We start from the raw sequence: 14,408 nt of genomic DNA on the forward strand, positions 1-14,408 counted from the left end.
AAAATAGGAATCACGTTAATTCGGAATAAGGGCAATTCCGAATTCGTGATTTTGAAAATCGTAAATGTTAAATTTGGTGTTTGCCACCATCGGAATTGTTATAGTCGGAATTATGTAGTTCGGAATTTACAATATTCGGCTTTTTGGGTTTTCGGAAATATAAATCTTCGTGATTTTCATCATTCGTAATTATGACAGTCGGAATTTTGATGGGTCGAGCATTTAAAAATCGGAATGATAAAATTCGACATTCTAAAATTCGAAATAAAAAATTTCGGAATTATGTAGTGTACCCGATTTGCATAGGTACAGTCAAGGACGTTAAACAAAAATGGTACTGTATCGTTCGAAATACACCTATACTACTCTATGCCATTTAAATCACGACAAAAATTTGAATAAGGGCAAAAAAAATATTCATTTTGTAGTGTAATTTTATTTAGTGGTAGCAAAGAGGATATAATATTATAAAACGGTACTGTCATAGTAAATTTTGTAACCACAGTAAATTCACTGCCATCTATCGACACACTTTAAAACTAAAAATGAAGATTTATTAAAATACGATAAAATGTATTTAAATATGGATAAATGATCTTTTTTATTTGCATTAATATTTTTTTTATTTTGACCCATGTTCTTTCACTGATATGCGTTAAAATTGTTAGATAATAACAAACGAAACCGTCAACGCCCTCTATACGAGAGTAGGCAAAAGGTAGTAGCGACATCTGATCGAGAATCAAATTTTCGTGATTTTCGAGGCACGTTTTTTCCTTAGACTGTATCCATCTATTACGGAGTTATATCTATCTTTGGTGGTAGGTACCTAATTGTAAAATATTTTATCTGGACTACAGTCCTCTAGCGTATCCATCTGTCAACTTTACTTTAAGTTCTGTCTCCAGGGGACAGGGAGATAAATTAGGGGTGAATTAGCCGCTTACTGAAACAGACCGAATTCCACGCAGGCGAAGCCGCGGGCACAGCTAGTATTATATATATCGTCTGAGTATCCGCAACACAAGCCTTCTTGAGCTTACTGTGGGACTTAGTCAAACTAGGTAAGAATGTCTTATAATATTTATATTATATTTATTTATTACGAGTAAGTCAATGTGAACCGACAGCAGCCACATGTGCTATCGGTAACCCCAAGTTTTAATTCGAATTTTTAGCCACTTAAACGTACACAAAAGTGGAGCGAAGCCACTCCACGCCCTGTATGGACTACATCTATGACAGTGTTCAGTGCTGCTTCGCTGTTCAAGCCCCGTAGACAACATGCCAATCGCTAACGCTCCGTAGCGAACGAAACGCAACTGTCACTGTCACACTAATATGGAAGAGTGATAGAGAGACACAAACCGGTTGGATGGCGAAGCGCAAGCGATTGTCACCTTGGCTAGGCCGCCTGGTTCTCTATTATAAGGTATCCAAAGTAACTTAAAGTTTATACCTTCAATTTTCTTCAAAATAAGTTGCTGCGGGGCACCCGGTGGCAATCCCAGGTATCTCTTCGGATCTTTGGCTGCTCTGACGTACAGGAAAGTGGAGCGGAGCCACTCTACACACTGGGCTACATCTGTGACAGTGCCCAGTGCAGCTTCGCTGTTCAGGTTTTCTGCTAAGCGTTTGTGGAGGTAGCTTTGTAGGGGCTCGCTGCCGCCCACGAGTGCTTGGTAACGGGGCTGTGAAAAAATAATTTAAGTTTACGAGTATTCAAACGTTACAGTATCAACAATAACGATTACTCGCTTTTTAGGGCTCCGTACCCAAAGGGTAAAAACGGGACCTTATTATTATTATTATTATATTTCTGTTGCCGCTATAACAACAAATACTAAAACGTACGGAACCCTCGGTGCGCGAGTCCGACTCGCACTTGGCCGGTTTTTTTACAAACCTTCAAGAAAAGTCGCCATTTATTCTTAAATTCAACTATTATTTAACCTTTTTCAATTTACTTGACATTTCATTTAAAATTATGGCTGACAAGCGAATGTCATATTTGTCAAATTAAACTTTTAAGCTTTTACTACTTATTTTGTTGAGGCAAACCGAATTTTGTAGTGCATTTTTATACCTAAATCAAAATGGGTTTGACACCAGAAGAGAAGAAGGCTAAAAAAGAAGCCCAGAAGGAAGCAAAACTTGCGGCAGAGGCCGAGAAGCGTAGAAAAATGAAAAACATCGAACTTCAGCGCGAAATCGCAGCACAATTGAAGAACAGGGATGCCTTGGATCGACAGTATAGAGCACTCATGGCCAAGATCAAAGAACCAGAGTTCCGGAAAGAGATGGAAATCATGTGGCGTTCTTTTGAACGAGCTTATGATAAAAAAGACCATCAATTATCACATATTACAAATTTAATGAATGTAGCTGATGATCAGTTTCAACGCACAGTAGCTAGCTTCTGTGATACTATAGACACTATGATTAACAAATTCCTTACCGAGTTGGAGGAGATGACACAGCAAAATAACCTAAATACGACGAATCTGCTAAAAAGCGGTGAGCAGGAGGCAGATGATATCGTGAAAGATCACAACACCGCTGAAACACATTTGCAGCTTTTGTTATATACTGCTCATAAAGAGACTGACACCCAAGTGTGGACGAAACGTGGAGAAAATTTAGTAAAAGAAGACGAAGAGCGCATTAAGTTCGCTAACGTTAGAGAAAATTTGCGTTCGTACTTAGAAAACAATTACAATAATATGTGGGATGCTTACAAGGCAGTGCTCAAAGCATATGTAAGTGAAACTGCTGAGAATCAGAAGCAAGTTCGTAAATTACGTCGTAAAGAAAATACAATGGCTGATGTGATAGCATCGCAAGGTAAGAGGATAGCGAATAGTGATGGTTTGTTGAAGCGCCTGCGTACGGAGTTAGCGGCATATGAATCAGGGACGAAGCAAGCTGTGTTTAGGGACAGGCGTGATAGGCACCGTGCCGCCTGTCATAAGCTGAAGCAGCGTATGATCAATGGAGTTAATCTGGACTCTAATCTGTTAGCAGTATTAGTAAGCGCTTCAGACAGTACCTTAGAATGGCTTGACAAAGCTCATAAGAAAGGTGAAAAAATTCTATGCATGGCAGCTCTATGTAGAAAATTCGAGACGCAACGAGAAAAGATTCTTCCTTACGGAACGGAGCGACCTCATTCCCCGACACAAACAGTTCGCAAGCAACATTCAGATGATTCACTGGTGATAAATGCTATTTCTACTACATGCGGCATGACGAGAATGTGGCAGCGCGTAGCCAAAGCTGAAATGACTAAACGGGCCTTAATGCGCGAGAGAGAATTATTGCTACAGGAGAACCACATGATTGAGAACAAATTGAAGAGTCTTAAGACACAAAATATTGAACCGAAGACAAGTGAATGTCTTTGTAATAAAAATAAACAGAAAAAGGAAGTGTTTCATCCAAATGCGGTTGAAGGAGCGTTGGAAGCGATTAAAATAATGAAATTTAATGCCCAATATAAATGATTATATTTTTATTGAATAAATCTGCCGTTAACAATGTGTTCGTGTTATTGGTCACGATTCTCTCATGAGCATTGTTAACGTTGTTCCGGCTTTGTTGATGACACAGTGCTGGATTCATACACAGTGATACGCGATATATATTAATAGCTTAGTTTTGATAAATCCTAAATATTCTTTATTGCACCACAAAGGAAACAAATTTAAAAACAGATTTACAATGTAAATAAAGGTAGCAACAGGCGGTCCTCTTCCAGACAATCTATTTCCTATGGTAGTATATGTATACATTTATTGTAGATAGTACCTTTGTGAAAACAAACCTTTTACCTTGCGACGTTGCCATTTGAAATATTGAAACTATATGAACGTAATGCCAAATTTTACTGAACAACATTTTAAACCAGAAATGTTTTCGTTGAAAAATGTGTTAAAATTATCAGCACACGATGTAGGTATAGGCTAGGTTTCACGTAGGTTTGTTTTCGCATATCGCAACGGTACGAAACCGTCGAGAGGCGCAAACGATGCCACTTTAACCTTACCCACTTCTGTCGAGCATTCTCTTCTTGTATTCTTTTAACTCAGAAATGTTTAAGTTCAGAAATGTGTTAAAATTGTCAGCTCACGATGTATAAGCTAGGTTTCACGTTAGGTTTGTTTTCGCATGTCGCAACGGTATGAAACTGTCGAGAGGCGCAAACGATGCCACTTTAACCTTACCCACTTCTGTCGAGTATTTTCTTCTTGTATTCTTTTAACTCAGAAATGTTTTAGTTTAGAAATGTGTTAAAATTGTCAGCTCACGATGTATGAGCTAGGTTTCACGTTAGGTTTGTTTTCGCATGTCGCAACGGTACGAAACCGTCGAGAGGCGCAAACGATGCCACTTTAACCTTACCCACTTCTGTCGAGCATTCTCTTCTTGTATTCTTTTAACTCAGAAATGTTTTAGTTCAGAAATGTGTTAAAATTGTCAGCTCACGATGTATAAGCTAGGTTTCACGTTAGGTTTGTTTTCGCATGTCGCAACGGTACGAAACCGTCGAGAGGCGCAAACGATGCCACTTTGACCTTACCCACTTCTGTCGAGTATTTACATCGGAAACGCGAGAGCGGACGGGCCTAGCTTTCTGGAAAACCAGTCAGGTCCAAAATATTGATACGGATAAATTACCAAAAATATCTAAACACAACTTTGTGTCTAGGCTATTGCCTTATTAGGTACACATATTTCAAAGCATATGTAAGTGAAACTGCTGAGAATCAGAAGCAAGTTCGTAAATTACGTCGTAAAGAAAATACAATGGCTGATGTGATAGCATCGCAAGGTAAGAGGATAGCGAATAGTGATGGTTTGTTGAAGCGCCTGCGTACGGAGTTAGCGGCATATGAATCAGGGACGAAGCAAGCTGTGTTTAGGGACAGGCGTGATAGGCACCGTGCCGCCTGTCATAAGCTGAAGCAGCGTATGATCAATGGAGTTAATCTGGACTCTAATCTGTTAGCAGTATTAGTAAGCGCTTCAGACAGTACCTTAGAATGGCTTGACAAAGCTCATAAGAAAGGTGAAAAAATTCTACGCATGGCAGCTCTATGTAGAAAATTCGAGACGCAACGAGAAAAGATTCTTCCTTACGGAACGGAGCGACCTCATTCCCCGACACAAACAGTTCGCAAGCAACATTCAGATGATTCACTGGTGATAAATGCTATTTCTACTACATGCGGCATGACGAGAATGTGGCAGCGCGTAGCCAAAGCTGAAATGACTAAACGGGCCTTAATGCGCGAGAGAGAATTATTGCTACAGGAGAACCACATGATTGAGAACAAATTGAAGAGTCTTAAGACACAGAATATTGAACCGAAGACAAGTGAATGTCTTTGTAATAAAAATAAACAGAAAAAGGAAGTGTTTCATCCAAATGCGGTTGAAGGAGCGTTGGAAGCGATTAAAATAATGAAATTTAATGCCCAATATAAATGATTATATTTTTATTGAATAAATCTGCCGTTAACAATGTGTTCGTGTTATTGGTCACGATTCTCTCATGAGCATTGTTAACGTTGTTCCGGCTTTGTTGATGACACAGTTTTCGCATGTCGCAACGGTACGAAACCGTCGAGAGGCGCAAACGATGCTACTTTAACCTTACCCACTTCTGTCGAGCATTCTCTTCTTGTATTCTTTTAACTCAGAAATGTTTAAGTTCAGAAATGTGTTAAAATTGTCAGCTCACGATGTATAAGCTAGGTTTCACGTTAGGTTTGTTTTCGCATGTCGCAACGGTATGAAACTGTCGAGAGGCGCAAACGATGCCACTTTAACCTTACCCACTTCTGTCGAGTATTTTCTTCTTGTATTCTTTTAACTCAGAAATGTTTTAGTTTAGAAATGTGTTAAAATTGTCAGCTCACGATGTATGAGCTAGGTTTCACGTTAGGTTTGTTTTCGCATGTCGCAACGGTACGAAACCGTCGAGAGGCGCAAACGATGCCACTTTAACCTTACCCACTTCTGTCGAGCATTCTCTTCTTGTATTCTTTTAACTCAGAAATGTTTTAGTTCAGAAATGTGTTAAAATTGTCAGCTCACGATGTATAAGCTAGGTTTCACGTTAGGTTTGTTTTCGCATGTCGCAACGGTACGAAACCGTCGAGAGGCGCAAACGATGCCACTTTAACCTTACCCACTTCTGTCGAGTATTTTCTTCTTGTATTTCTTTTAACTCAGAAATGTTTCAGTTCAGAAATGTGTTAAAATTGTCAGCTCACGATGTATGAGCTAGGTTTCACGTTAGGGTTTGTTTTCGCATGTCGCAACGGTACGAAACCGTCGAGGCGCAAACGATGCCACTTTGACCTTACCCACTTCTGTCGAGTATTTACATCGGAAACGCGAGAGCGGACGGGCCTAGCTTTCTGGAAAACCAGTCAGGTCCAAAATATTGATACGGATAAATTACCAAAAATATCTAAACACAACTTTGTGTCTAGGCTATTGCCTTATTAGGTACACATATTTTTGGCGCTTTGTCCGGTGTCAATATGTTAAGCCTTTAACTTAAAATTGACTGTCATGCCAATCGTTGTCTGGCTTGAATAACATTTGAATTTGAATAAGGATAGATTATATTATAAAACAGTTGCCTTGGTATGGGTATTTTTAGAAAAAAATTACTAATCATTGACTTTTTTTTCGAAAAATTATCTACTTTTGTGTTATTTCTACATAGAATCATGAACCACAAGCGGGGTTATACCGTGGCGATTTTTGTTTAAATTATTTTGACCAAATTAATACACAAAATATACAACTTAATTTATATATAAGCCCATCAATCGAATAAATAGGTGCTTTTGGTGCATTTATTACACTTTTCTGCGCGCACTCGATACGCTTCGTACGATCAAAGATAGATATAACTCCGTAATAGATAGATACAGTCTAAGGAAAAAACGTGCCTCGAAAATCAAGAAAATTTGATTCTCGTTCAGAGGGCGCTACTAGTTTTGGCCTACAGTCGAATAGATGGCGTTGACGGTTTCGTTTGTTATTTAACAATTTTAACGCATATCAGTGAAAGAACATGGGTCAAAATCATAAAAATAATTAATACAAATAAAAAAAATCATTTATCTATATTTAAATACATTTTATTGTATTTTTATAAATCTTCATTTTTAGTTTTAAAGTGTGTCGACAGATGGCAGTGAATTCACTGGGGTTACAAAATTTACTATGACAGTAAGTACCGCTTTAGTATAAGTTACTCTATGGTACGATTAAATTGCCATAGGGAGCGCACTTAACACTGGTTCGACCAGTCAGCTATGTGCTCTCAGCAAGCGTTGCGACTCACACCCATGAACTTGTAGTAACGGTACTTATATACCTTCCTGATTCCTGGCTGCAGTTCCTCGAGGTTCCCAAATCTCAAATGGTGTGGGCATGAAAAAGGGACTTCTAATTAACATATATACCAAGTTTCATCACAGTTCAAGAGATTTCGCAGTTTGTCTTATTCCGATTGTGCTACTCTATCTGGGCCCATTTGGGATAAGACATACAATGACCAATACTTTACATTAAGATTGTATTTTCTTACTCGCTCTGTACCTACAGTGACTTGAGAGCATTACTATAAGTTACGGCGGCAACATTTCAATTAAATGCTTAAAATATGCACAATTTAGTAAAGCCACCATAAATGATTATGAGTTTGAATAAGCTAAATGGCATTGAAAATAATAATTATGAACATTTGCCACTGTAATTGGTCATAAAATATGCAGTTTCTTGTTGATTATTTTAAGGTATCTAGATAGAATATTAATAAAATATAATTTTAAAGGAATAAATAAAATTAATTGTTCACTAACACAGAACATAACCGTGCCGCCTAGTAGCGCCATGACACACGACATACAGTTGAGTTAGAAAAGCTATAATATATATCTCCCACAGAACATATAACCTTTTTACTAGCTTTTTATTAACTTGCAATGTACCTTTGTAAGTATGTATCATAGAGTAACTTATACTAGAGCGGTACTGTCATAGTAAATTTTGTAACCCCAGTAAATTCACTGCCATCTGTCGACACACTTTAAAACTAAAAATAAATATTTTTAAAAATACGATAAAATGTATTTAGATATGGATAAATGATTTTTTTTATTTGCATTAATTATTTTTATGATTTTGACCCATGTTCTTTCACTAATATGCGTTAAAATTGTTAAATAACAAACGAAACCGTCAACGCCATCTATACGACAGTTGGCCAAAGCTAGTAGCGCCCTCTGAACGAGAATCAAATTTTCTTGATTTTCGAGGCACGTTTTTTCCTTAGACTGTATCCATCTATTACGGAGTTATATCTATCTTTGTATGTATGTAACTATGTTTGTACGGGTCAAATCTTGCATGTTAAATTTGACCCACTTCCCGACTTCCAATGAAGCTGAAAATTTGCATACACATGTAAGTCGGATGACAATGCAATATTATAAAATTAATTGTGTTTGGGGTTTTTAGAATTGTCTCGATGAGTAGGTATTAGTTGCTTGTAGAAAGAAAAGTACAGTCAGCGATAAAAGCTTGTACCAAAATTTAAATTTTTGCCAATAATTTATTATGTTGTGAACAACATAGGTCTTATAAAGGGCAAAGGATCCATTGATATCGAAAACCTAGTCAGTTAATAAATTAATCAATTCACTACTTACTATTGCTCTGATATAAAGTACAACAGGGGGACTAGCAGTAGATTTCCCAGTATTGATGAGTTTAACAAGTCCATTCATAGTTCGTGATCAGCAATGCAGGCTTCGTCAACTGGACACGAAAACAAATCAGCTTCGTCACCTACTAACAAATGATATAATCCGCAACAGTCTTTATCAATCACACTAAATTAAACTAGGCCAAGAATATTATAGTTGCTATACAATATTTTTTTAGGTAAAATGTAAGGAATCGAATGGTACCATTATTTTTTTCTTTTTTGGAAGTAAAAAAAAATCTAAAACTTTGAGGTCTTGTATTTTTATATCATTTCTATATATTTTTAAGTGTCAAATTTTGTATAAATGGTTCATTTTTAGGGTTCCGTACCCAACGGATAAAAACGGGACCCGATTACTAAGACTCCTCTGTCCGTCTGTCTGTCACCAGGCTGTATCTCATGAACCGTGATAGATAGTTAAAATTTTCACAGATCATGTATTAACGCCGCTATAACAACAAATACTAAAAAGTACGGAACCCTCAGTGGGCGAGTCCGACTCGCACTTGGCCGGTTTTTTCTATCTATATTTAACTAGATTTTGTTAGAAAAGTCAACATGTTTCATCATCACTATTAGGATGCAGCTGGTCCACTGATTGGTGCGCCTTGGTAACAAAATTTTACAATGATCGTCATGAGCGACACAAATTATTCGTTTTTCCATGCCCTTATTAAGGTTAAAATAACTCGCGAACAAGCGTTAACTATATTCCAATGATTATTGAATAGACCTGACATTTAGCAAATACCTCTTTCCAACACGGTCTCATCACGATAGTCTTATATTGTAGGTAAATCAAAGACGAGCAAATAATAATGACTAGTCATCAACATCATGTCGGCCGTATAGCGTGCGCTGCTGAACACCTCTGCCAAATAACAACAACAACAACCGATAAAGTGATTCCCGGTAATTACCACTGTCTCGCGTGTCTTCACACGTGACTCAATTGTACAAAATATCTAATAATAACCTATTTTGTATAATAAGGCAGAGCGGTGTCTCCCAACACAGGCAACAATTTACAATTATGACGGAGGGGTGCTGACCTGCAGCGAGTGTGGTCGCACATTCGCTGCAAAAATTGGTTATGTCAGTCACCTGAGAGCGCACCAGCGACGCTTTCAGGGGTAAAACGCATTCGATGTGGCCGAAATCGGCTAGGAGATGATGATCTTTTTTAAAGTCGGTTAAAGAATGGTATAACATATTATAAGAAACAAACCAAATCATCTTTATAAATTATACAATAATTTTATAAGATAATATACTAGCCTAGACTAGCCTGTGCAAGAGTAACTTTTAATTACTACAATGAGCAAAATGCAGTTTTGTTCACTATATTCTAGCAATAAATTATGTATGAGATCAAGAGGTGAAAAGTAAATAAATGAAACCGCTAATGAATTCTAGGCATTTCTCATCATGTAGGTATCTCTGAAAACTACCCATATTAGTGTCTTTATTTATATTATGTCTCTGTCTTTAGCATAAATGCATTAAATAGCATAGTTAAAAGATTCCATTATGGGAATAGCGGGTAGAATATAAGGCTTGGAACAATAAAATTACAATTGATGAGCGATCGCGCCGATAAAGCTGTAATTTGCTGACAGAGCTTCTTCGAATACCAAAAACATGACTGATTATTGTTGTCGTTGCGAGTGTTGCGACATTAAAATGCCTGCCTGTGTGAACAAATTTGCCGTCTGTCGTTAAAATTTAAGCGATTTAAGGGAATCTTAAAAACAAGGCCTGGAACGAATTCGCTGCGTACTGAGATATATACCAGAAATTTGGAAAAAATATAAGCAAATTCGTAGAAAATTCGTTGCGGTCTAGCGGCGAGATCGTTGCAAGCCCGCGGCGAACTCGCTGCGTGCTCGCCTCGCTTTCAATTCTCCAGCATGTTGTCAGTGTGATATGGCTCTATTATGGGGAGGAGAGGCGTTATAGGGGACTTCACTGAGAATAGCTAAAACAGGTGTTAATTTTCCTAACCTAATTAGTTCGCATTTTCGTCTTCATAAACCCCTGTAATTACATAGTGAATATACATCGAAATAGTCTAAGTCCTAACCATTTCCTTAATACTCATTAAGGTATTGAGTACCCTCTCCCTTCGTTATCTAGAACATATCTAGAATTAGGATAATAGGTTAAAACATAGGTATACCCATCAAAGAAAATACTAACGAAGTTAGAGTCATTTGTAAAATTAAGACGCCAATTTACAACGCAATGATACAAACTCAGAATGAAACACATTGCGCGAAGTATCGTGAATGTCGTGATGACGATAATAGCTTCGCGCAAAACACAAAGCCTACGTTTTCAAAAAATGTGTCTTTAGTGCTAGGTACTAGACACTAGGGGTTTCAAGTGGGTTGCTGGCCTTTAAGATGGGAGTACGTTCTTATCTTGAAGGTCGTATCGAAATACCGCGGGCGATAGTTCATTCCAAAGTGGAGGTATCATCATCATCATCATTATCATATCAGCCTTCTATCGCCCACTGCTGAGCATAGGTCTCTCTTCGAGTACGCCACTTATCCCAGTCCTGAGCCAATCTCATCCAGAAGTGACCCGCAGTCTTCCGAATGTTGTCCACCCAACGAGCCAAAGGACAGGCACTCCTTTCGTCTGAAAGCGGCCACCATTCCGTTAACATTTTGGCCCACCTGCCATCACTCTATCATCTAGAGGTATGCGAGGCAGGAAGTTTCTGGAGAAACGCACGGATTCTACCTACTCGTATCTACAAATCCTGCACTAAATAAGCACTAATAAGATCTATAGCTTTTATAACCATATTGGCCAGTGAAAGCATGTCATCCTCCGAATCAGGAAGTCCGTATCGTACGCTTGCAGATCTTTGACACGCTCCGAGATTTCGTATTGTCTCGATAACGATAACTCACGTAATAGCCATATAGGATTCTGTTACGTTTGCATGGATGTCCTAAAAAGTACATATCATCGCCTACACTGTTGGTACTTCAATTAAAAATAATACCTAACAGTGAGTACAATAAATAACAACACATGCGAGGTTTATAGGCAATCAAAGGAACAAATCACAAATGATCACCTTGTTAACCTTAATCTAACGATGTTTTAATTGTGCTTACGATATTCCTTAGTTTCTAGTGTTTGTTGACGCATCTTTTATCTAGGTAGCCTAACACAACGTGACGCGGTTAAACACGAAATACCTACCTATAGTTATTTTATTCAATATATTTAGTATTTAGTTTTAAAATGAAAAATTTTAGTTAAACCAAAGGGGGATTAAATAGCAATGTGCCAAAAGAATTTTCAAAAATTGCAAATTTCCCATGAAATGGTCTCGGTATTTTTTTCTGCGAGTTTATTGCCAAACCTGACCGTTAGTTTTGATTTCTATGACACTTGAATATACGCCAATGACTGATGTAAATGTTCAATGAAACAATCGTCATCAACAGGAACATTGAGTTATTTATTTATTTATCGTATGGCGTTTACACAATGGTTAATAAAAATATATATTACAGTAAGTATCCAAAATGTACAATTATGCAGATATTGAACTCGCATTCTTCGTTAGGTTTTTGAAATCTTCAGCGGGTCCGTTGTATTTGGTGATGGGGCACCCGAACACCATGTGGTGTATAGTCTGTTCGGATTTCCACACTCGCACGAAGCCTCCATTCCCACTTGTGCCAAAGGTACGAACAGTTACCGAACCCAATCCTCAGGCGGTTCAGTTTGCACCATATTTGTCGGCTTTCATTAACTTTCAGTAATAATCCCTAATCTGAACGAAAACTTTCTAAGTGGATTTTCTCATGAAAGTTTCCAGAAATTTTGGGCATATTTAGAATGTTTTGCAACTTGAACATAGCTAAATGGAATGAGGTGATGGGATGACCCGAAACAGATAGCTCTGCACTGCGCCACGTGTTTTGTGGTCACTGAATTGTTAACATTCGTAATCATTTGAATTTATTCCATAGCCATAGAAATTCTAATTTAATATTGAGACTATGTGGGATGAGCATAAGTGACCGAGGAGTTCTAAGTGACCTACTTACGCTCTAATTCCCTTTACAATAAAGTTATTAGGTACTTTATGTATATGAAGGTCTTGACTTTTTTTATCATTTCCATAGTCCAATCTACCAGTCCAGTCCAGTTCTCATAGTCCGAGACTGGGAGAGGCTCGCAGAACAACGGACAGAGTGGCGCAAAGGCGTTTTGGAGGGTCGCATTGTGATGAGTCTTGGTTCGCCGCACTCGCTGACAAGAGGCAAAAACGACGTCAAGGCGTTTCAGTACCGTTTTCCGCAAGCTTCTCTTGTCAGGCCTGCGGTAGGCCATCTCGATCTCGCATGGGTCTTTTTAGCCATCAAAAACGGTGTCTCTTCGGTGTTACACCATAAATCGTCTGCAACAGACGATAAGGCTAATGATGATGATGATGAATCCAATGTATTGAGATGACGAACTGGATGTGTGCCTAAGTATCGTATTGTATATTTGATTATGTAAGTACTGCGGAATGGAGTATCGAGACAAACCATTCTGGTTTAACGATACTTTTTATTAAAAAAAAAAAAAAAAAAAAAAAAAAAAAAAAAAAAAATGAATTGCTCATTTTCTATTTATTTAACTAAATTTTTAAGTTCGTCGCAAGACGAAGCCAGACGCAAAAACTAGCAGATCATATAACAACGTAAATATACAGAATATAGCCGGTAGTAAAATATGGATAATTAATATAATAAAGTTTCATAGTTATTTTCCAATCAAGGATTCGTCACCCACGCCTTGTGCGACCTATCGCACAATTAAAACACGGAGTTCATGGTCGTCTATAATTGGCTGATAGTTGAACACGCGTAGATTAGTTACGAAAAACTGTCAGAGACGTTATTCTAGAAGGCTTTTTGACAGCTCGTGATATTGTAAATGTAATGTAATGACAGTTTCACCGACTTGAACAAAACAAAGTGAGGGAGTGTCATTATATACTGCATGTTTTCATATAAATTTGATATTAATGATGGCATTGTCACAGTTTGTCATTGCAAAGCTTGGTGCCATTCTACCATTGGTAGGTACATTAATTTCATAAAGGTACATTTTAACTTCATAACCGGTTAGTTAGACCAAGATAAGTCTGCAACGATTTTGATAGCACTATAAATAACACTATCACTGCGTGTGCTATCAAAATCGTTGCAGACTTATCTTGGTCTAACTCCACAATATTTTTTACAAGGTTTTGGCCATATTTAATACCAATAAAAAAATAAGCAGCAGGACATGAGCTAAAAAATTGGATCGTAGAATCACGCTGTATGGTGTATATTTCAAATTTAATATCTTTTTGTGTCATGTCAATGGTAAAAAGGCGGCCTGTCTTTTGCAGTTTTTTTTAAATGTTTAATTCAATTAAAGTATTTACTTCTGTTTTATACAATTTTAAAATTTTTTATTCACATTGTTACAAAGTATTACATGTCACATATCATATCAAATATTAAATTAAACAAAAAACATAATGATTGAAACAAAAAATCAAAAATTGCACCTAACAAAAAAAAATTATATAAATATTTTATTT

At 37.4% G+C, this 14,408-nt stretch overlaps 3 protein-coding genes across 3 annotated transcripts in view; 2 read left to right on the forward strand and 1 right to left on the reverse strand.

Moving 5' to 3' along the window:
- LOC134745837 (probable ATP-dependent DNA helicase HFM1) overlaps positions 1-14,408 on the reverse strand; it is a 69,306-nt gene that overhangs the window by 15,552 nt on the left and 39,346 nt on the right. The window contains exon 14 of the mRNA XM_063679927.1: positions 1,460-1,691. Coding sequence (XP_063535997.1) covers positions 1,460-1,691 — 232 coding nt within the window. The remainder of the gene's footprint in view (positions 1-1,459; positions 1,692-14,408) is intronic.
- On the forward strand, positions 2,051-3,539 carry LOC134745749 (dynein regulatory complex subunit 2-like). The gene has a single exon (XM_063679825.1). The coding sequence runs from the start codon at positions 2,097-2,099 to the stop codon at positions 3,501-3,503; it is 1,407 nt and encodes a 468-aa protein (XP_063535895.1). The 5' UTR covers positions 2,051-2,096; the 3' UTR covers positions 3,504-3,539.
- Positions 4,309-5,526, forward strand: LOC134745806 (dynein regulatory complex subunit 2-like). The gene is made up of 2 exons (XM_063679896.1): positions 4,309-4,333; positions 4,709-5,526. Exons 1-2 carry the CDS (start codon positions 4,309-4,311, stop codon positions 5,488-5,490), a joined length of 807 nt encoding a protein of 268 aa, XP_063535966.1. The 3' UTR covers positions 5,491-5,526.

Source organism: Cydia strobilella, chromosome 12, assembly GCF_947568885.1.
Source record: "Cydia strobilella chromosome 12, ilCydStro3.1, whole genome shotgun sequence".
Lineage (NCBI taxonomy): Eukaryota > Metazoa > Arthropoda > Insecta > Lepidoptera > Tortricidae > Cydia > Cydia strobilella.